Source organism: Festucalex cinctus, chromosome 18 (assembly GCF_051991245.1).
Source record: "Festucalex cinctus isolate MCC-2025b chromosome 18, RoL_Fcin_1.0, whole genome shotgun sequence".
Lineage (NCBI taxonomy): Eukaryota > Metazoa > Chordata > Actinopteri > Syngnathiformes > Syngnathidae > Festucalex > Festucalex cinctus.
In genome coordinates, this window is record NC_135428.1 from 10,258,497 (window position 1) to 10,281,868 (window position 23,372).

At 39.6% G+C, this 23,372-nt stretch overlaps 2 protein-coding genes across 2 annotated transcripts; one reads left to right on the forward strand and one right to left on the reverse strand.

Moving 5' to 3' along the window:
• Positions 1-704: 704 nt before the first annotated feature.
• On the reverse strand, positions 705-20,448 carry cfap54 (cilia and flagella associated 54). The gene is made up of 58 exons (XM_077504983.1): positions 20,230-20,448; positions 19,728-19,833; positions 19,507-19,656; positions 19,262-19,427; positions 19,119-19,177; positions 18,857-19,000; positions 18,603-18,722; positions 18,273-18,374; positions 17,856-18,048; positions 17,683-17,781; positions 17,475-17,587; positions 17,276-17,393; positions 16,851-16,927; positions 16,652-16,771; positions 16,298-16,424; positions 16,133-16,188; positions 15,934-16,062; positions 15,643-15,823; positions 15,438-15,571; positions 14,907-15,104; positions 14,744-14,836; positions 14,490-14,678; positions 14,296-14,414; positions 14,067-14,214; positions 13,823-13,978; positions 13,624-13,746; positions 13,413-13,535; positions 13,178-13,298; positions 12,424-12,513; positions 12,224-12,350; positions 12,009-12,111; positions 11,877-11,950; positions 11,615-11,812; positions 11,343-11,509; positions 11,149-11,273; positions 8,993-9,202; positions 8,701-8,897; positions 8,333-8,468; positions 7,900-8,014; positions 7,476-7,829; positions 7,300-7,387; positions 7,031-7,201; positions 6,869-6,935; positions 6,604-6,789; positions 5,820-5,906; positions 5,624-5,743; positions 5,436-5,486; positions 5,205-5,346; positions 4,956-5,089; positions 4,732-4,886; positions 4,538-4,643; positions 4,288-4,435; positions 4,071-4,225; positions 3,750-3,893; positions 3,552-3,672; positions 2,522-3,357; positions 1,211-1,336; positions 705-815 (listed from the first exon to the last, which is right to left on the reverse strand). The coding sequence occupies exons 1-55, from the start codon at positions 20,382-20,384 to the stop codon at positions 3,559-3,561; spliced, it is 7,383 nt and encodes a 2,460-aa protein (XP_077361109.1). The 5' UTR covers positions 20,385-20,448; the 3' UTR covers positions 705-815; positions 1,211-1,336; positions 2,522-3,357; positions 3,552-3,558.
• Positions 20,449-21,983: 1,535 nt separating this feature from the next.
• On the forward strand, positions 21,984-23,286 carry LOC144006767 (alpha-crystallin B chain-like). The gene is made up of 3 exons (XM_077505791.1): positions 21,984-22,253; positions 22,320-22,442; positions 22,510-23,286. Exons 1-3 carry the CDS (start codon positions 22,074-22,076, stop codon positions 22,699-22,701), a joined length of 495 nt encoding a protein of 164 aa, XP_077361917.1. The 5' UTR covers positions 21,984-22,073; the 3' UTR covers positions 22,702-23,286.
• The last annotated feature ends 86 nt before the right edge of the window (positions 23,287-23,372 follow it).

Below are 23,372 nucleotides of genomic sequence, written 5' to 3' on the forward strand. Positions count from 1 at the left end.
GTTTTTGGGAGCCAATGAGTTAATTACCTGTTGGTCTGTGCATTGTCCTGTTCGTCTGGGGTTCCTCTCTCATACTGCTTCACCAATGCACGAACACACACGCTCTTGTCCACGTCTGACCTCCTGCAACTGAAAAGTGAGCCAGGAAGGGTATTTTGCAACTTCTCAAGTTATTGTCATGCTTTAAAATAAACAGCAAATACAACGACCAGTCATATCTACTGTGAGTAAATCTTTTTTTTTTTTAAATGAGACTTTGGAGGTTACACTTTTAAAAAAAATTTGACGCCCGCGTTACCTGTGAATGCGTGACGCACTTGCAGGCAGTGAGGCGTCATATCGGGCTGATGCGAGAGTAGCAGCAGCACCTTGAGCCAGTGCCACAGTGGACAGAGGGTTGTGGCAAGGTGTGCCTGTTGTTGAGCCCCTCCCACTTCCCGAAGCAGCCCTGTGATTGGCTGAGGGCTTGAAGTGAGCAGCCAGTGCCAGGATAATCCTCATTACAGATTTCAGGTTGCCTTCAACGATGTCTGCAGAAAAAAAAAAAAAAGAAAAAAAAAAAAAGAAAAAAAAAAAAGAAAAAAAAAAGAAAGAAAAAAAAGTATGACTCATGAATGGAAAAATTTTGTGTTTGTAACACATTTAATTTTACTTCAAATTCTGAATCCATAAAAAAATGTCTATGATACCTCTTGCTGAGATGTGAGGCATACGTATATGCCTGGAGGAGATGAATTGCAGCACTTGTTCCACATTCTTCTTGCTTTCTTCTTTGCTTTGAGGAGTCACAAAAACACCCCCAAGCACTTCCCCAGCTGCCACAAAGATTATATAGAAAATAACAGGATTATACAAATAATATGACATATGTGAGGGCATGCGTTCAACAGAGTCTGTATTATATCTATGATTTGAACAGATGTAGGCCAGTGATTCTCATACATTGTACGCAGGTTCCCTCTAGTGGTATGTGACAAGTACAGATCAATTGTATTTAACCACTAAGTTGAACAAATTTACATTCCGTTTTAAAACACTTATGTCGGTACAATCTTGTAGACTACATTGTAAAGAACTCGAAAGTTATTGTGAACTTATGTTGGACTTAAAATAAGCAAATTGATTGGCTGCATCCTTATACCGGCCACTTCCTGATTATGATCTGTACAAGTGTAAGAATTATTACGCACATGTGCATTTATTTACCAACAATTTCTATGAGCTGTACAAGAACCACTCCATCCTGCAGATCCCTCCTGAGGTCAGCGATGGGCTTCAGTCCAGGTTTCCTCTTGAGCTGAGCGTTCACCCAGGAGATGTATGTGGCCAGTTGCTGCTGTGTAGATTAAAAATAAAAATAAAAATCACGGTTTAATGAATGTCAAAAAAGATAATAGGCATGCTCCTAATGGGACACAAAAGGCAGAAGGGCCTCCTTTGTTTATTATGTGGGGACAAAAGGGTGGTGGGGGCGGCGTCAGCCATCTGTACCGCTACCCCAAATCAATTTTTTTTAATTTAATTTTAAAACAGCCAATAATATACAATATTTTCCAGTTGTGCTAAATGTCACACTTCGCATATATTTTTTAAGGCGCTGCATTCCATTTTTTACAAGTCCTGTCCAATCACGTGACCACTGTTGTCCAGGATACACAACCCACCCATTAACAACACATTAGAAATTTTTTACTAATACGTAGTGCACCTTTTAGCCTTATCGTGTACAATTAGTCGTGTTAAGGTTACTTTTGACAACCTCAAAGTCATTTAGGTGTCTGTACAAAACTGTTGATTTTTTTCATAACCTATAACCACGTTAAAATTTCAGGTTCGCATTTCCTTTACAATAACAAGCCACCGCGTATATTCATATTACATTAAGTAAAGTTTGATTCTCTCAAAACGACAGAATTATTCATGTAGTTGTAGTTTGCGCAAGCTAACCCCGAAACAGGAACCGGACTAGTACCGTTACCTCGTTAAAGCCTCCGTGCAGCACCTCATCAAGCAAACTTCCCCGAGAAAGTGAAGCGATCATCTTTTCACTCGAAAACCCATTGAAGTCAGCTAAAGAGCCGGCTCGCTACTTAACAAGAATCTCATGTTTACGGACGAGCCGTCACAACAGGCTAACTAAACAGTGCGGTTAGCGGTAGCCCTCCAAATGTCAAACATCGTTTGATGGACGGGAGGAAGAAACGACCCTCGTTAGTCAAGCTAACCAACGGAGTCGAGTCAAGAAGCGCCACATAACTTTGCTTCCGGTTGGTGCTTTAAATTTAAAACGAGCACGCGACCATTTCCGGAAAGAGTTCAGTGTACTCAAATCGCACATGCTTTTTAAAATGGACAATGATGTTTAAAAAAAAAAATGTACAAAAAAAATTGTGCACTGCATACGCAAAGAAATGGTAATTTAATAAAAGTAAACAGAAAACAAAAACAAAATTGCGTTTTATTTAAATGACAATAAATCACATTTATAATGCAAAATACATTTTAAAAAATGAATACTTACGTTAGAATTGGCCAATTTGAGGAACTAAATGACAAATCAGTTAGACAGGATAAAAACAGTATATTTTAAGTCAGTTAAGAGGACATCAAGTGGAAAGGTCAGTAATAATTTAAACAACAATTCACATTGCAACTATTATCAGAGCATGCAATTGTTCTCTGGCTTGCTCCTAACGTTTATGGTATTTATTATTATTATTATTATTATTATTATTATTATTTGTATTCAAATATAAAAACAATACAAACTTTGCTCTTGTGGCCTGCCCATTTTGTTCACAGTCCTAAAGTCAAGGGTTTGCTGCGCTGCTAGTTGCTTGCCAAGTTTATATCGCCAAAAATGGAACCCGTCATATATAACTGACACTGAATTATGTACAGTATTTTCATAAATATCCAAAGCAAAGCAAATTAAATGATCCTTTTCTACTTTTTTGTTATGAAAATGGTTCTGTTCCTTTCCTGGACAATATTTATTTAGGTATTCCTCACTTTATAGATCTTGGCCTTGTTTACTCTACCATAGGCAGATCAGAGAAAACAAAATCATTCATTAATTTTTATGAAATATAAAAATGTCTTATTTGTATTCTCTTGCTGCGATTGGCTGGCAACCAGTCCAGGGTGTACCCCGCCTACTGCCCAGAGCCAGCTGAGATAGGCTCCAGCACCCCCCGCGACCCTTGTGAGGAATAAGCGGTCAAGAAAATGGATGGATGGATGGATGTATGGATGGATTCTCTTGAACTCAGTAAATGGCTTGGAAGTTCTATGCATTCAGATGTTCCCGGTAGCACTGGAATGGCTTCTTCACTCCACCGAGATCCAAAATATGACCTGAAAGGAATTGTATGTGAAAGCATTACACATCCCCCACCCCAAAAAAATAACATTTCACAAACATTTTTCATACAAAACATATGCATAGATGTATCCATTGTTTGTAGTGTTCTGTCACTATGAGAGAAAGTGAAGTAATTTGTATGGATTTTCTGTCATTAGACATAAAAAGTATTGAGAACGGCACTTACATTTTTGTTAAGTTGTTTGATCTAACATTTGTATGTAAGGAAGGTAAATATTTTTGGGTCCAGGAGGAGAAATAGAAATTTTTCCATCCTCCAATATAACATTCTCACCAAACTCACTCAGCTGAAAAAAAAGAGGAAGAAAACAGACTTAGCGACAGTATTTATGTACAAACTATTTGCATACGCTCTTGCTTCTACCTGTTTGTGTAAAAGTTTATGAGCCAGATTTTGAAGTTTGCTTTGTGTGCTTTTTAAACTACTAAGACGCAAAGTGGCTCGAATTAGAGTCACGCTGGATCCTGGTGGCATGCGGGTGCGTCCTGACAGAAGGCTCACGGCTTCCTATAAACAAACGCAACAGAGTTACAGTGGTGGTCATCTGTCAACTCATGTTCATATTCTGAATGAATTAATTTCCATTTTGTTTCCATTTCGTATACATTACATTAAATGCTTTGATTACACTACTCTGCTCATCTGTCTGATTTTTTTTGTTCTCATGGTGTGTTGTGCTGTTACCTGCAATAGTGACAAGCCATCGTCTCCCCTGCCTCTTCGTGATTTTAATTGTGAACCTTCAACCAGCAAAAGTGCTTGAGTGTCCACATCTCCCAATTGAGCACAGTCCTCCAAGCTCTGCTTTAACACCTGAGCTGCCTTGTCGTGAAGTTTACCTTTAAAAGACGTTTGGAAGTATGAACTACTCATGTGAGACAAAGAAACCCCAAAGACAGACCTGGATTAGGAACTGTGACATCAGAAGCCTGCACAAGAACACAACGGAGCAGTGCCACGCGGCAACGTAACCACAGAGCACCGCCGACCCTCTCATTGGCCTCAACTGCTCTGGGGCAGTCGTCAAACTGTATGCAGGCTTCAGTTCCCTGTTGACAGAATAGAACTCAAATTGCCACGTGCACACTACACTTTAAGAAATCAACCGTTCTGGTCTTTTTTTTTTCCAAAATATATAACAGTCATGTGACCTGTTCGGTTTCAGCCAGCAGAAGCTCGGAATTTGGCTTCTTATGATCCGGTATGGATTCTTTAAAGTCCTGCAGTAGCACCAATGACGAAACTGCCATGTCAGAACTGAGGATGTGCAAATATGAAAGTAATAATTGGTACAGTATATAAAATGTGAACATCAAATTAAACCACACGCACAAATTGCTTATACCTTTGTGCAACATGTCCTTGCTGCAGGTAGAGGTTGGCCTTGAGAAGATTTGCCTCGAGTTTCAATTCCATGTTCTCAATTTCACTGTAGTTGGGATATGGGAGTTTCTCCAATATGAAGTCCAAAAAGATGGTAGCTGCTTCGAGCAGTAAGTACTACAACAGAAAAGAAAGATGTCAGATAAAGACAGGAAATGTAGTGAAGGAAATATGAAAAATTCTTACCTTGATATTTCTAAGGGTGAGGTTTTGCTGGGAAGGAAATTCCCTCACTTTTGGCTTTTCCTTTTCTTGGTCCGGCTCTTCAGTTTCCACTGGGACTTCTTCCTGTTCTTCTGGGTCGACTTCATAATCTGTCACTGATCAGATTTGTATATATGGGGGAAAAAATAGATTGGATGCTGCGTATCTAAGTATAAATGCAATATTCGGTGTGAATAACGATAATAAAAGAAAATAATTATGTCTACAAACCTGGCTCAGGAGGACCATTTACAGTGCTACTGATGGCCAGGGCCAGTTGAACACGTGCAAGGTTAAATCGGAGAACCAATGCGGATCCATAAAGAATGCTGACCTCTGGAGAAAGCTCACAGCTCACAAGTTCCTCTAAAGCCTAAGACAAAAGTCACATAGAGTGCAAAAACAACAAATTAATTAATGGACACAGTGATCAACTGCATGGAAATTGAGCAGCAACAGTACCTGAACATTGTCCAGGAGGGACTTGCTGTTCAAAAACACCTTCTTTGACTGCTGAACAAGCATATTGGATCAAGTTTTATGAAGTTGCACTGCGCAGTTAAAAATCCAACGTGACCAACATGACACATTTGACATTCTTAAACGGGTGTTAAAAATCAGTAACAGAAAGTGAGTGCCCGTGCTCTTACTTGGCGAGATTCACGGACAATGTAGCGTCCATTAGGAAGAAGAATCCCCTCCCCTCTTGAGAGTTGTTCTGTCTCTTTTATGGCCTCAGAGAAGAAGCATAGTTCAGTGAGCGCTCGTACCTGCAGTAAATACCAACAAAATAAAGTTCAGAAAAAGAAATAGGTGAGAGCTGTCAACATGAACCATTAAGCTGACCTTAAGTATTCTGCTTTCAACGTTGCGTTGAACGTCTCTGCAAACTGCGCCCACAAAATGCTGATAAAGTGCCAGCATAGGTAGAAGCTGAAATGAAAAACTTGATTCAGCACACTAGAATCTTATACTTACTGAATACTGCACATACTTACACCTGCGTAATCTAATGAGATTATTAGGTTTGTCCCAATCGTAGACCAGTGCAATGTTACACCTCAATAATAAACAATGTGCCGGTAATATTCTAAAGACAGAATTTTGATACAGATCTTGTATTGGCCTCATCAGATTATGCATGTGTAATTCATGTGTACAGCACATTTAATGTACAGTATTTGATGATGAAGAAAAAAAAAAAAAAAAAAAAAAAACAATAGGAAGGTAAAAAATTCAGCAGTTTGTCATAACATGTAGAGGTCCAAAATGGCACCATGTGGAAATGTTTAAATTATTCCAAAGGCAAGCGAGAGATTTATACCATGTTTCTTTATAAATTGCCCATTTTCGTCACATTGACTCCCATTATTAATAATAATTTTTGATATACTGTAAAGATTGCCAAAAAAGAAAAAAAAACAGGCATTATGTAGCCTATTGACTTTTTCAAGGCTGTATACTTATACCTTGTGAAATATGCCAATTAGAATTAAAAAAAAATATATAATATATTCATAATTGACTTAGTTATCACTCTTTAAGAGCAGAGTGCATTTTGGGCTCAAATACCAGAAGTCTAGTTTAAAAAAAAAAAAAAACACGACCCACGGGTTAAATGTGTGTCTACCGCTTTGTAGTAGCCTGCGATGAACAGCCACTGGCAAATGAAGTTCAGGCTGCCGACAGTGGCGGCGAGATCGGCCCTGTGAGGTTCTGAGAAAAGGTCGATTCCGGGAAGTAGCTCATCACCGATGCTGTAGGAGGCGTACTTGAGGTCATCGGGGGGATGAGCCAAGGAGCAGCACAGCACACACTAGGGAAGGTGGGAATCATAGATGTAAAAAATGCACTACTCATTGTGAGACTGAGTGTCAAGTCAACCAATAATTTACCTTGAAAAGGTGAGCTGACAGGAGACAGCATTTGGTCCTCTGGCTGAAATCTGAAGTTAGAATATACCTACACATATACCACAAAGGCCGCACAGGTGTCAAAGGCCTATCTTGTCAACACATATTTAAAAAAAAAAAAAAAAACACAACATAAAAACCTACTGCGCGATTTTAGCAGTGATCACAGCAGCTTGTAGACATCCCCAAAGGCCAGCCTGTCTCAGAGTATGTTGCGGGGTGCCGCCCCCAAATGACACCCAATCCCATTTATCTATCACTCCTGAACTGTGCAAGGCGGCGTCGACAGCTTTACTCCAGCAAGAGTGTGCCAACCTAAAAGTAAAAAGGAAAAAAAAAAATCATCCAGGACGATAACGAAAAGCTACCTCTTGTGTTCACACTGGGGAGAAAATATATTTTATATTTCCCACCGTGTGTTTAAGTCGTAGAAATGCAGGTTTCCCATTTCATGCAGGGCAAACACGCTGAGGGATTCTTGGTTGTTGGACTGGAGATATTCTGTAAGTCATGAAAAGAAATTGGTCACAAGCTGTTTAATTTAGTTTTCTACAAACACACTCGTCAGTCATGCATTTGGTGCACTCACTTGTGGATGCAAAGTATGTAGAGATGATTCTGGGCAAGTAGTCAGGGCTGACGGGGAGATTGTAGAGAGTGTCCGGAGTGATGTGGTCTTTATTAATCAGGTCCCATGGTTGGATGTTTGGTGTGGTAATGAGTATGGGATTGAAGTCAATCAAGTCGGACGCGATCTCGCAGCACTGCTCAGTTTCAAAACCCGGTTGCGAATGGGCCAATATCAACAGCAGTAATGATCTGCTATAGCGGAACACTTGGAGGCAATGCGGTATTCTTTCAATAGCGTGCCGGTAATAGTGCAGTGTCTTGGCCACATCGAGAGGAACGCAGACAAGCGACTGAGAGCGTTTCATTTCTGCATCTTAACGACACACAGAAGACATGAAATCATTAAATAAAAACACACCTGTAGCTACTGTTGGTATTCTAACCTATGAGTTCAGTATCTTCATTCGGCGTCAACTTCACAGAGCTTGATGACTGGTTAGCAGATTGACGTATCCACCCACTGAACAGCTGACAGCCGGCATAACTATTGTATGTTACCTGAAACATAAACGCGAGAATTGGATGTTTGTAACCCTAAAAAGCTTGAACCATGAAATATATGAGAGAAAAATTCAGATTCTTTGTAAATAGAGTATTTATTGGCCCTTTTGAACAAAATATATACATAAATAAACTGAAAATCAACTTCCACACAACTTTTGATTTGTGTCATATTTGATACATCCGATCAAAAAGCTTTAAATTTGCTAATTTATAACTGTCAAAAATCTAATAATAAAAAGACATATCAAACTTTCCAAAAAACCAGAAAGAATATTCCTGAATGATGATGCTCAATCAAACGTGTTTGTTTACCTCCTTGTCAGTGGCCCACTGAGTCTTGACATGGTGTGGCTGTGGGACTTTAGGCCCTCCATTAGCACTGATCCTTTCAAGGAGTTTCCTCTGGGCTAGGACCAACAGGGGAGTCACTGTCAAGGCATATCGTTCCCTAGGATGACATTGACAGTAATACATTAACTCATTTACTGCCAGCTCAGTTAAAATGGATCTTTGACGTGTATAGCCGTCAATGGGACTGAATGACAGGAAAGATGAACGATAGAAACATACCTGACTATGAGGCACATTTGTCTAAATAAAATATATTGAGCTTTTTTTCAGCACATTTTTCAACACAGCTCTCCTTGTTGTGTACTTAACTTGAGCTAAATAACATTTACCGGGTGTATGCGTTGAAAATTAGGGCAAAGTGTGCCAGGCGTTCCCATTTGCCGCTGTCATGGAGTAGCTCCAGAGTACGCAACACCAGACTCTGCACAAATCGCATGTCCACTTGGGTGCAGTCATCCAGTGGGGTGGAGAAACAGAGACTGAACTCTTGTTCTTCCTCAGTCACGCAGTCATACAGATGCCACAGCTTGAGGTGGCAACAAAAAATAGATGAAACAAAAAGCACTTCAATAATTGTTGCTGTTTAGAACAGATGCGACATATACTGTATGTGACACTTACTCCCAGTCTGTTTAGCATGTCCATGATAAGATCGGTCGCAAGCACTAACAAAGGGGTTAAAGTGTTTTGCAACTCATGTGGTGTAACCAGGAAGGGAGGTTGAGCCTGACAGACGGTGTCTACTAATGTAAAAAGTCTGTTGCTTTCTTCCCACACAGTGTGACAGACTTTCTGCAAATTTGTCCAGTGGCCTCCACGGTGGGCTAATACCTGAAAAAGAAAAAAAAAAAGAAAAAGAAAAAAGTGATGCAATTTTTAAGTTTGTAGGTTTTTCAAAATATCATTTCATATAAAAAGCCTTCAGAAATACTAAATACATTTGTTAAACAGTACATGGTCAGCTTGCAAAAAATAAAATAAAATATGATGCTAAGTGAAAATCAACCATTAAACATCTTTGTAAGTCTCTGACCTGATTACCTCTTTCGTCTGCCCCACTAGATATTGCGTTAATGTAGCCATTTTACTTTCTAAAATCAGTTATTTAAAAGGTATTTATTCATACTGTAAATGATAAAACAATAACTTTTAATTATTTATGATTAAATAATTGTACAATTTAATTAAAGAGTGAGCCTTACAGTTTAATTATAAAAAAAATGTGAAACACAAAAATGTTGAGTAACACTTTATAATAACTATCCGTTATAAGTAGTTCATAGATCATTAGTTGAATGTTAATTAATGAGTTGTTAATGACTTATTAAATGTTTGTTAACTGTTTGTTAAGGATTTATACTTATGACTATAAACAGTTAATATGTCATTATTAAACTCTTAGTTATTGAGTTATAAATGACTTGTTAACTGTATATTAATCATTTGTAACTATATATAATAAATTAGTAAGACTAAGTTAACAAACTATTAGTGAATGACTTACTAATGACTTGTTAAGCATCAGTTAATAGTTTATATCTGTTATTAGGACGTTATTCTAAAGTGGTAGCTCTTCCTCATTTATTAACTGTTAGTAAATGAGGAACAGTTGCAACTTTACAATAACATCCCAATAGTATAAATTAGCTACTTACTAATACTTAACTTGTATATTAGCTAATTCTTTACATAGTAGATGTTAACCATCTACTAATACCTATGAAACTTTGTCAAACATCAAACAGGTGGAACAAGTTCAAAGTACAGAATTTGAAAGTGAAATTTAAAATATCAAGTTACTATACATAAATATCAATTTTCTGTACCATTGAACTTTTTCCACTCATTTGCTCTTCTACAAAGTTTCACTGGTATAGTATTAGTAGATGGTTAACAAACTATTAACAACTGCTGTAAAAAAGTGAGTTCATCTACTACTTAAATATTAGTTATTACTCTATTTATGTTATTGGGACGTTATTCTAAAGTTGCAACTACTCCACATTTACTATCACGTAATAAATGAGGAATAGTGGCAACTTTATAATAACGTCCCAAAAACCTATACAAACTATGAAGTAATACTTAACAAGTCATTAGTAAGTAATTTTCTAATAGCTTGTTAACGATGTATTACTAATTTATAAAATATAGTTATGAAAAATTAATATACAGTTAACAAGTCATTTAGAGCTCAATAACTAACAGTTTAATAATGACATTTTTACTATTTATAAACATCATTTTAAAACCTTAACAAACAGTTAACAAACATATAATAAGTCATTAACAACTCATTAATTAACAGTTTACTAATGGTCTATTAACTAGTTATAACGGGTAGTTATTATAAAGTGTTACCATAAATACATTGACATAAAATACAAATTATTACAAATACAAATAGCCAATTGTATATTGATTTATTTTACTTAATAGTTGGTTAATTGGTTTTCCTAAACTAATTATTACTAATCAAATTTAACAATAAGCAATTTATTATTAAAATAAACAATTATTTATGATATGCAAAATAGTAAAACAATTTAAAACATATATATATTAATTGAATAGTGGTTCAGTTTAAATTAAATGAATTTTAAATCATGTGAATTGTGAATAATTATATATTATTTTTTTATTTTATAACACATTTATGTTGTATTTTTATTAACCCCATCTAAAAATGGCCTGGCCCATGTGTCTATTTTAAAAATCAAACGTGACCCCTGAGCAAAAATCCTTGGCCATCTCTGGTCAATGTTAACAAACTGTACCATGGCCCTGCGTAGATATAAAACTGCTTTCTCCAGCGAGTCCAACGGCATGGTTTTTGACACCTCTGGCTTTTGAGAGTGTTCGTCCGTCTCCTCGCCACTCTCCACACTCTCAGTACTATCCTCTAGTGGAAGGAAGCAAACGTAATGTTTTCTCTATTTCAATGTGTTTTTCATTGTCTCAGCTTACGTACCATGTTTTTCGCACTCTTTGCTGGACGTTTCATCTGACAGATCAGGCTGTGGCAAGTCTTTCTCGGAACTCACTTCACATATGGTGGATAGCTGTTCCTGTAAGTTCCTCTTCAACAGCACACCAGAGTTGGCCAGAAAGAAGATGGAGAGATTTAGGTGGCTGTACCTGAAACATATAAACAACCGTTTTATTTTGAGCCCTCTCACATGCTAACTTATATTGCCGTTATTGGAAGTAAATAGCATGATACTCAATGAGGTATGGTTGAACCTGCATTGCTGTGATTCTTCATGCAATGGCTGCAGGTCCTGTTCGAATAATGTAAGACGTGCCCGCCCGATGCTGTAATTGATCTGAGACCTCCACACTCTTTCCTCAGAGCACCTCCTCCTCAGCTGAAGACGCCTCGAGTGTCGTTCCACGACGGCATTCATCGAGGACAGCAGCCTCTCAACAGCTTTCAGCTCCCTTTGCAATAAGAGCACTCCGTTGAGATTACATCAGTGCAATTATATGTCAAATACACGTCTACCTGACAGTCCTCGCTGTCAGAAGCGCACCGCGTCGAAGCTTCTTCCGTTTCTTTGGAGCCTTTTTTGTGGCCTTCTGCAAAAAAAAGACCGTCATGATCACATTATGACAAGCTGAATTGTACGTCTTTTACCTGTGATGTTTGACTTTCTGTCGGAGAGTTCTCATTAGGTTCTTTATCACACGGTGTGTATCTCTCTGAACATTTGGTGGACATTATCATTTCGTCATCTCGCCTAGCAAAAATAGAACCATTTGCAAACTGTTATGTCTGTTTCACCATAGGCAAAATCTCTATAATTTATTGTCAAGTCAAGATCAAAAGCAGAAATAATGAACCCATTATACCTGGCGAGAAATCCAAATATGGTTTTACCCCATTGTAAAACAAGATCCAGCTGTCCTTCTTCTAAGGCTCTCTGAAGTAATAGCGCAGAAATTTCCACAAAATTTGGATGGCTGCCGAGCTGCATCACTATGGCAAAAGCACAAGGCAGCCGGAAATAGGAATTGTTGATTTGAAACATAATATGATGCACGCTACTTACCAATTCGATAAGCATGCTGTAGAGTGCTTGTGAAGATCCGCTCACGCAGTGTGGCTGTGTCCTCAGAACCACTCAGTGAGGGGGAACTCTCTATGGGAAAATATAGTGGACATGATCTGACTATGGAAGAGAATGAGCAATTTCATATTCTTGTAACATGCAATATTATGTGCTTGATTAGTGGGTTTGTTTGTTTTTTTGTTTGTGTTTTTTTTACAGTTGTGTTAAATTATGTTCTGTAGCTGACCATTTGTGCATATTAAAAAGTGCAAAAATACAACGGAGCCTCACAAATAAAATGTGACAAAAATGTAGTTTAGAATAAAAAAAAATAATCTAGAAATAATGTCTCGAAAATAGGGATGTTCAATACCACTTTTTTTTTTCCAGGCTCATACCAGTACTCAAGTATTGTAAAGTAACGATATCATATATAAATATATAATAAATATATAATTTTGATACATACAATCTCTAAAAATAAACAATGACAGACAATTTTGAAGAAAGATCTATATAACCCAATATATCCTGTTTCCTTATTTAATGTTATACTCTTTTAATTTCTAGTTCCTGATTGTAAAACCGCCACAAGATGGTGGCCGTTATCAGTATCAGCTGCCGTCCCGAGCACTGATACCTTGAAATAAGGCCGTGTATTGGCCCGTACTCACCTCTCCCTACTCAAATGCAAACAACTTGTTTATTCAACTTTGGAGGTTCAACTGTAATACTTTTTAAAGTAGTTTATTACCAATCACTGTGTCGGGATCTGCTTCAGCTGTGATGACCTCCTTGAATTTCAAAAATATTGCCTTCAGTTGAACAGATTTTTTCATTTCTTTCTTCACTGCAGCAGGATCCTCTAACTTTGACTAAGAACACACACAAAAAAAAAACACAAGTTCAAATCTAAATGGATCGCGATGACAGTAAGTTTGGACCCCGCCCCCCACACCCCAAAAAACAAAACAAAAACGTATAGTTACAGAGACACGCTTGCAAGCAAGTCGAATGAAGCGCTCCTGGGCATCAAAGATGTCTTGGAGAAGTGCACGACCACACTCGATCACCACGGAGGCCTTCTGATGCTCCTTCAGTGCACGCAATGCCTGACGACGGAGGATAATTACCGGCAAATAAAGCTTCAATATCCAGACGTAAATACTGCTCACATTTCTAGTGGTCTTGCATACATACTTTGGACAGATAGTTGGTGATGCAGGCAATCATGTGCATAAGGTTCTCCACTGTGTTTTTGGACCATTTTTGTTTGAGGTGAGATTCATTGTCTTTTAGAACATTTAAACATTTGGTCAGCAACTAAAAAAAGAAACACAATACAAATTTGGTTGAAACAATATGACACTAGGGAGGAACAGTCTGAATGACGTTTTACCTTTAGTGCAGGATCGCAAGGGATTTGATGGAAGATGAAAGGAACCAAGAGGCCGTAACAGCTTATCACAGCTTGAACGGCGGAACTGCTGTCATTTAACCACATTGCCAAGTCCATGGTTACCAGCAATCGTTCACATTCAGCTAGTCTGGCTTCCTGTATGAACAACACATACATGCAAATATTGTTTATCAACATAAATGTGAATAAATGTGTTTTCTGACATTGGAGTTAAAGAGTCCACCTGTTTCCAGACAAAGAGTCCACAAATGTTGTCTGTGTCGCGGAGGAGTGAGTGCTGCTGAATGTTGATGTCCGTCTCAATGAAGATTGTCGTGAGGAAGAGCTGGCACAGGAGCGGGGACGAGCATTGCAGATACTTCATGTGCAGCCTTTAGTTAAAAAAAAAAAAAGAGTAGATTGAGATGAGCAAAGAGCAAATTTTAGTTAGATTGAGGCTTAAAGTTCCTCACGCTGTTGAAGCAAGTCTATCTTGAGTTTTGTTGGGTCCACTCTCAGGAAGGGTGAAATGGTTCCATAATTCCTTGCATGCTTTCTTTGCAATGTCAAATTGTTTGGTTTGAAATGCCACCTGAGAACAGACCAAAAAAAAAAAAAGTTACCTTCCTAACACAATATTTAAAAATGTGAAAAACAGAAAGTGCACCTGTGCCAAGTGAGCCCACGAGGAAAGCAGTGACTGCGGCATGGAAGTCATTAGCGGGAAGGTCGATGCTCCAATGGCATTGCCCAGTAACTTCCCTTGGCAGGTGTATGCTGCGATGGCAAAAACGTACTTCTGGTTGGCTTCCAGCCTCTCCGCCTTCAGCTGCCATTCCCCACATACTGCCGGTACCTGCAAACAGTTTGCGATTTTAGCATCGGCTCTTTTAGATGACAGCATTTAGATAAGCGGCAGACCAAATTTCCAGTTCCCGCCAGGCTGCAGTCTCCGAGGCGGACTTTCAAGTCGAGGCCCTCCGCTGCACGGCCACACAGTTGGTACCAGCACACCTTGATTGATGCAGGAAATTAATTGTGATACATTTCGTTGCTCAAACACTTGAGGGAGAGGAAACCTTACTTGTTCCTCCATGTGATAGGGGGCGGGGGCAAAGGTCAAGGAGCGCTTGGTGCGTGAGATCAAGACAGGACGGGGTGGAGGGATTTCTTTCTCCTCCTTCATTAGCTTGCCTTTATTTTCAAGTGCAAACTTTGGGTTGTTGGCAATGTACAGTTTTCTTTCTTCTATCGCTGCCTTCTCGATTAAAATACAAGCTTCCTGGGGAAATCCATATTATGTATTGGTTATTTGTAAATAGTGAGCAGTGTTCGATGAATCCAATACTTACAAAAAGTTAAGGATATTCAAGTGAAATTTCAGTATAAACCTAAAATGCACTACAACCTTAAGATGTGAACCTATTTGGACCAACTGTTCAATGATTTTACACTACTTATTGTTCATTAGCAAGGAGCTAAATGGCAAGATTTACAATGTAATTTTTAATCCAAGGACATCTATCAAGGTTAGAGTGAATTTTAGGTCCATCCTGAAATTTCATGCACAAGCCAAATATCTTTAATGTACTCTATAAATATTTTTGTATACAACCTCTAGTAGACTCTTTGTTACACTGGACTCATTTGACTTCTTCCCATCATATAAGAGCAAAGACTTCTGTATCAGGAAAAGCGCTTTCGACACTTTGTTCTTCTTGATCTTGTCCACGAGAGCAGATTCTGTCACTGAAAACATCAAAGTAAAATCATCTGCAAACGCCAATAGCTCTTTAGCAACGCAGCAAATTGGGTCTCACCTGCATTTAACTGCATTAACTTGAGAGACGCTCGGTGGTGGATGATGTCCAGTTCAAGAAGAATGTCTATCGCAAGCATGGATGTATGTGTGGACTGGGTGGATCGATCCCTTTTCACATCTGATTCGATTTCTTCCTTTTGCTTCTCACTTATTTCAGTCTCTCCGTTTCCATCTTCCCTCTTGGGAGAGAACGAGAGGACAATCACAGCATCCAAACAGGAAACGTTTTTGCAAGTAAAAGAGTGCCAAATGACAGCAGGGAGGCTCCTATGTACAGTACTGTACGTGCCAGCAGGTATGTAATGTCGGGCGGAGCTGAGCCATCTTGGGGCATGAGTGTGACTATACGCTTGACTAGAGCCTCGAAACCCTTCTCAACCACCATGCACACTTTCTGAAGAAGCTCTGTACGTGAACCCTGCAAACAACAACAAAATCTTACATTTAATATTACTATTATTGATGCTATGCAAAAAGCAATTTGGTACCTTAAGCAGAGTGAAGCAGTATTTCTTGTCACTACCAACTTTGACTTTAGATGTTACTGCGAAGAATAAAAATCCGTTTTAGAAAATAAAACATTGAGTAAATGTATAAACGACATTGCAGGATCTACAACAAAAGAACATAATCAGTGTGATCACACTGCTTACTGCGATCAGCCGCATTCTCCAGCAGTAAGACCAAGCTGTGGATCATCTCTGCTGTCTTTATGCAGTCAACCGTTGCCAGGTCACAAGCAAAGGCAACCTCACACTGCATGAATAGGCACCACGCCCACTGCATGGGCATAGGGGGAGAAATAGGAGCTTGAGGGGGGAATTGAGATTTTAATTTTAATTTTTAGTACAGAGCAACAAAATTGACTTAACCCATCCAAGAAACATGAAAAACAATGATCAATAGAGTAGACAGAAATGATAAATACCAGTCAGTACTCGCTAGAAATCGCCGCAGGCGGTGAAAAATAACGACAACTCTTTAAACACGCTCTCACTGTTTTTTACCTTATCGTGGTCCTGTGTGTATTCTGGGTTTTTCATCTGATCCATCTGTATCACCAGCTTCAGCTTCCCCCAGAGAAAGAGCAAAACATCCCAAACTAGTTCTACTTCCGGCTGCGCCTCCTACAAAACAACACGTGCATACATCCATGCTCTTTTCCGCAACCAATAGGAAATCCTCCATCTCACATATACAACTTACAGGAACAGAATCACAAACTGCCTTGTGCAAAGTCTCTGTCAGGCCGAGGATGGCATCGAGTGACCCCCTGTATCTGTCTGTAGAAAATATTGATGAGCAAGACCAGGTATTGATTTGAATGTTTCGCATAAAAACATAATTTTTTTCTTTGTGAGTGATCATTAGATGTGCCGCAGAAAATTACGCAGTTAAACAATTAGTATTTACTATAAACAATGTTTTTCGTTCATCCGTCTGCCAGCAACAGGGCCAATTCACCAAATCACTCCCATTTGCTTGTTGAATCAAATTTTAGCATACATTTATGCATTTTATTTTCTTGTGCACCGATTCTGTGAAATTGCCTGTACATGTTTTATTGCATATGATGTAAAATATGTTCCTTGGCAAATTAAAAGTAAGAAAACATTGCAGTAGACAATCACTTCTACTATCAGCGACGTCGTCTCTAAGGCGCCTTCTGTGGGAGGATTTCAGAGCGGTGAAACCATTGATCAAGGTAAGCTCGTATTCCGCCTTCCTGAATGCGGGACCTTCCACAGCCTGACATAAACAGACAGCGGCCATTAAGAGATGAGATTTCCCGAGACTTTTCTCCAAAACCGGACAAGCAAAAGAGCTCACAGACAAAATCTCCAGCATCAGGCGTGAATTTTCAATGAAAACGTCTGGTTGCTTGTACTGAATCATCATCTTGATGAACCTGACGGCGGTAGTGACGGGGACTTTGTGTTCTCCTGTAGGAAAACGACACGTGGCGACACGTTCACAAAAGAATTCACAGGCTGCTGACCATGTATGAAAACAAAACAAAAAAAAGATGCTGACTTACCTGCAATTGCTAATTCCATCATAGTTGATGTTGTGGACAGTGCACTAAGAGGTACACAGTGCTGTTCTTGACGTTTCTGTTCACTAGTACTAGCCACTCCTTGATAAAACGCAGACATTACAATTAGAATCTCAACAGTAACATTTTCTCTTTTTTTTAATGATTTAACTTACCAGATAATATACTGATACCAGAGGCAAACAGTTCCAGGACCACCTCCTGCAGCTCTAGTTCTTCCGGCAGCCTTGCCTGCAGCGGGCGTAAGGAGCTGTCCCAAAGTGCTTCACAGATGCCCAAGAACTGGGATGCACTGCTGTCAAAAAGGCCCATCAGCATTCGCTCTGTGGCATTACGAGGCCACGGTATCTACGGAACATTTTGACTATATTAGTTCATGCTTTAAAGATGACGACAAACAGATTTGCAGATTTGTTGTTCCAAGGTTGAAATAGTGAGAAAGTGCAAAATTCCAGGAATGTTCAAAGTTGGAAATAAAAAAACAACAACAACTTTGCAACCCTAGCAGCAATGCAAAATTTCACTTCAAAAATGACTTTTCAACAGAATATTGATTTCAAATCTCTTCTTACATTTGGAAAGTCCTTTGGAGTAGTTTTGCTCTTGATTGTAATCATGTGTTTGGGCTTCCTCCTGGTCTCGAACACAGCCCGCTTGAACATCATGACAGCCAGCTGGAAGAAAAACAATATCTCAAGCTGACTAATTAAAAGTCCATTTCAATTTAATTAAAAGTTAACCTGAAGAAAGAAAGAAAGAAAACAAAAAGTGATGGTTCTACTGCATAAAATATACATGATTTGCCTTTCTTATTCTTTTTATGTTTTCCACTGATCTTGAAGCAAATTGTAGCACAGATATATGACAGAATTAACAACGTAAATATAAAAGTATTGGAATGCCTTTATGGATGCTTCTCTGAAGGCCATTTGAGTCTCTTTGTTTGTGGGACCACCATTCTCCTTATCCTTCTCCTGCTCTGCAAGGTCATTGATTTTTCCAAGTGCTCTCCTGGCAAATTCCTACGAACATTAAAAAACTCAGAAATATACAATTCAAATTTTGATTCAATTTAAGCACAAATGAAGCTAGCTGAGGTGAGCCCAAGTTTGTATTAATTTCAGTGTCTGAACAGAGTGGGACAAGTGAGTTTCACCTCTGCGTGTAGGGAAGCTTGGTTGTCATAGTAACAGTGACAGACAGCACAGTAGAGCTTGACAAGCCATGGCAGATGTTTAACAGTCATGACGGGTATGGTTGTCTCTAAAGTGAGGCTTGCCCACAGGAGGTACTCCAATGCCTAGAAGGGATCACAAAAAGGAAAAAGTGAATCAAATGGATTTCCAACTACATAACAACATGCTGCTTTATGTGAAAGGGGAGTTTTGGGCTTAGACGTTCTATCTTACACGGCCTACCTTTGCACTATGATTCAATGCCATCAAGTAGCTACACATTTTGAAGATGTGCAACGTACCTAGAAAAGGCAAGTATTGGAAAGAAAACATCAGTTTTGGCCACATCAAACGTATTTAGTGAACAAAAAAGAAAACTAGTCGACCATTATAAATTATCCAGCAACGGTGCTTGTTCTGCTGTAAAGCCTGCATCATTATCCTGATGAAGTTCAGCACATGCAGCAGTTTCAAAAGCCCCTTCTGGCTGAGGACCATGGGCCTTTTCTCCAACTCAAATATGCACAGTGCACAGCCCAGCATTGAACGGACCTAAGCAGACAAACCGAGAGCCAAATATAATGAAATATCAGCAAGAACGCTGCACGGCAACACTTGTAGTGGTGAATACTTTCATGATGAAGATATCTTGGTCTGTGTCAAAACCTTCAGGAAAGAAACAGCTGGTGAAATGGTCCACATCTGTAATGTCAGTTATACTAGTTGAGCAGAACTGAAGCAGGTGCAGACTGTAGCCTTGTGACAGAGCTGTCTGGTACAACTGAGCCAAGAAGAGATGAATAAATTAACAACTAAAATGAGTCAATACAAGGCAGACAATTTGACAAGTACCTTTAATCCAGTGAGAAAATCACCAATCTGTAACATGCGCTCCTGGTACAGTTTGAAAGGCAGCCGTGGTTTGAAGTTTCGCCAGATCTCTGCCAGCAGTGTAACTCTACCAACGTTATTAACACAAAACACTCAATAACATAATCCATCAGTTACCTTTCATTGGTGGAATACCCCCCCCCCCCCCCCCCCCCCATGTTGTCATTTATTGGTAACTTAAAATATAGAGTACATGACCTAAAATACACCCTCAAAGCATACAGTGTACTCAAATTTATTCCAATTTTTATTTTACTGACATACAACATGGTTCATAACACCAACATGTAACTGCCAAACCAAGTGTTTTGTTTATAATGCTTGCAATTTGTTGAGACTAAGCAAAAACATAGTTCTAAAACATATTGTGTATATTTAAAACAAACAAAAAACAAAAAAACAAAAAAACGTCGTGCTACCTAGCTCAATAAAGCGTACAGTATTTAGAAGTTAGCTAGCTTACCCTTTAGCATAAGCGACGTTGTCCTGGCAGGTGGACGACGCCGCTCGTTTCATTACTGTCATAAAAGAGTTAATGTCTCGCTCAAAAGATACAATGACCGGGTTTCTTTTGTCAACTTTGCCATAATAGGTGGCCGGTAAATTCATCGAGGTCATAACAGTAGTTTTAATCCATCAACTAGCGTGGGAGGGGAGGTGTATATCACCATGGTAACGACGCTAACAGTCAGACACTCAGTGATGCATTATGGTAATCAAAGAAAGTCGGAATTCTCAAATTTATAGTCACTGGTGCATTTGCGGAGATAAAAAACTACAATATAATGCAATATTGTGAATGCAGTGCGTGGCGAGTATTTGCACACGTTAGTTTTTTGTTTGATCATCCTTGTCGACATACTTTCATACATTATGTGTCTTTAGGATCCTTTTAAAACATTGTAAACGTGTGGGGGAAAAATACTGTTTTTCAACGTGGACAAATGGTTTTCCGCCATGACTCCAATGTACATTCTAAATTTGTCACATTGTTGGAAACTATTCAAGTCATCTTTAATGATAATATTGCTCAAATAAAATAAAAATGGAAAAATTAATACATAAATTAAAATTGAGTATTTCCTCTGTGATTTTTAAAATATATAATTTATTTAGGATAAAATAAAACAACTGTTTTGCTTATACTGTCACTCACTTCCTGAGCACTACCTATCTACCTCGAAGCATGACACTAATTGGTAATTGGTCAATTTAGGTGGGTGTCCCAAAAGTCACCCTAAACTTTCCTTTCTCTATTTCATTTCAGGTATTCGGATGGACGTGAAACCATCAACATACTAACAGCTGACAGTTTTCAAGTACACAATTGCCCATGGCTTGCCAACTGACATTGGAGTAGCATTGCAAAATCACCAACTGGCAAGATGTTTTTCTGCTTCCGACTGCAGTTCAATGCCAGTTTGAGAAGCACAATTTACACAAACTATGCATGCAATGTTTAATTTCAAATGCTGATCGTCTCACTTTTGGAAGACCCTGTATTGAAATCTTATATATTGTATTTACTGACATCAATGAGTACATTTGGAACAAACAGTATTGTAGATTTCAGATTATATATCAACTGCACTTAAATTTACGATACTATTCTTAGCTTATTTTCTGATGATGCTCCTCTCAACAAGATTAATTGTGAAGACGAAAATTCAAATGTCTGATGATCAAGGCTGCATTGATGCACCGAGACGCCGGCCCAAATTTGTAGAGGACTTCATATTTGACATCTGAGCTCACAGCAAAAATGATAACACGCTTTGGCTGCCACCTAATGCAGCGCCGTACAAACTCATCATTTCCCATTCAAGCCGCACATCCACTTTGCTCGCAGTCCTAAAGCTTCTGGCACTCGCGGGCCAGCAGGGGCTAATGCTCTGGCAGCTCGGCCTCATACAAACACGTGTGCGGCGATCCAGACGGGGGCATTTCCTGGGTAGGGAACATAGGCAGCATCAGCAGTATTCCCAGCCAATGTCACCTCATGACCGCAGAGAGACGATGAGAGGGAGAGGGAAAGTTAGAGGGAGGGAGAGACGGCCAGCCACTGTTGGGGAGATGAAACAATGGTGGGACAAACAGTTGACATCATTGTTCCAGAAAGATCAGCCTGTTGGCAGGGTCACCGCGCAAGTGTTTGTGTGATGGGTGTGTGGACCGAGTCGCACAGGATGGGACGGGAGGGGAAAGCGCTATAAATGTGCTGCGGGAGAGCACAGCGAGCACCCATCTAAGACCAAGTGTCACCCTCAAACACATCCATCGCTCTTCCGCCTCATCCGGATACTCATCATGGATATCCCCATTCAGTACCCCTGGTACCGCCGGGCCTTCCCGTACCGACGCGCCGACGTGTCCTTCGCCGAGTCTCTCACCGACTGGCCTCTCATCTGGCCTTTCCCGTGGTCTTTTGCTTGGATGCGCCCCAGTTTCGTGCGCTGGTTAAACTGGCCCGAAAACGGACACAGCGAGGTAAAGTGAGAAAAGGTTCTTGGTCCGTCAACCGTCTTCCTCACAGGTGCGCCGTCTGACCTACAGATGCACGTGGAAAAGGATCGCTATGTGATTTATCTGGATGTGAAGCATTTCTCGCCGGACGAGCTGAGCGTCAGCGTGGGCGACGAGTTCATCGCGATACACGCCAAGCATGAAGACAGACAGGTTGGTGACTTTCTCAACGATTCAACAACCAATGTCGATTTTTAGTAACTGTTCCCCAAATCCGTAGGACGACCACGGCTACGTGTCCAGGGAGTTCCTGCGGAAGTACCGGCTTCCCACCGGCGTGTCGTGCGCCGACATCACCTCCAGCTTGTCGTTCGACGGCGTGCTGACAATCACCGCGCCCAGGTCCTCACCCGGCCCCGAGCGCAACATCCCAATATCCTGTGAGGATGGAACAGCCAAGCAGAAAATGTAGAAGCGAGTCGGGTTGACCTCTGACGCAGTTTCACTACTAATCCTCACTACTAAATTCTGCACGTGTTTGTATTTAACCTGTTTTGTGGGCAGTTGAGTGCACGTATAGGTGGGGTCAGCCATGTCTAGATTTCCTGCAACCAGCCTTCTAATAAAGCCGTATCTAACTTACTACTATTGCCATATGCCTGCAAGACAATTGTGCTTTCAACCACAGATTGACTTGAAGTTAGGTTAGAGTGCAATTTCCGATCAGAAATCATGGACAAACCAAAAAAAATGTGCCACCTTGAATGTAAAAGTTCAAACATGGAGAAAAATGCTTCTGTGCCAAAGGTGATTGCAGCGGTGCTTGGATGAGTGCGAGTCTGTTATTTTGTATGCGTTGAAATCGGGACCAGGGGGGGAGGGGGGGGTGGGGGTTAGGGTTACAATTTGTATTTATGTATGTGTATGACGTGAGCGTGTGGCGAATCCCAAAAGAGAGTGAGAATGTGATCAATGATGATCCCGATCATTTTTTTTTTGCAAATGCTCAATATCCCCCTGGTGTATTAACATAGAATAAATGTTGGAAAGAAAATAACATGGGTGTGTCTTTGTTTACATTCTCTTTCTATAAGGTTAAAAGTCACTAATGAAAAAGTGCGTACACAATACAGTAGAATTTAA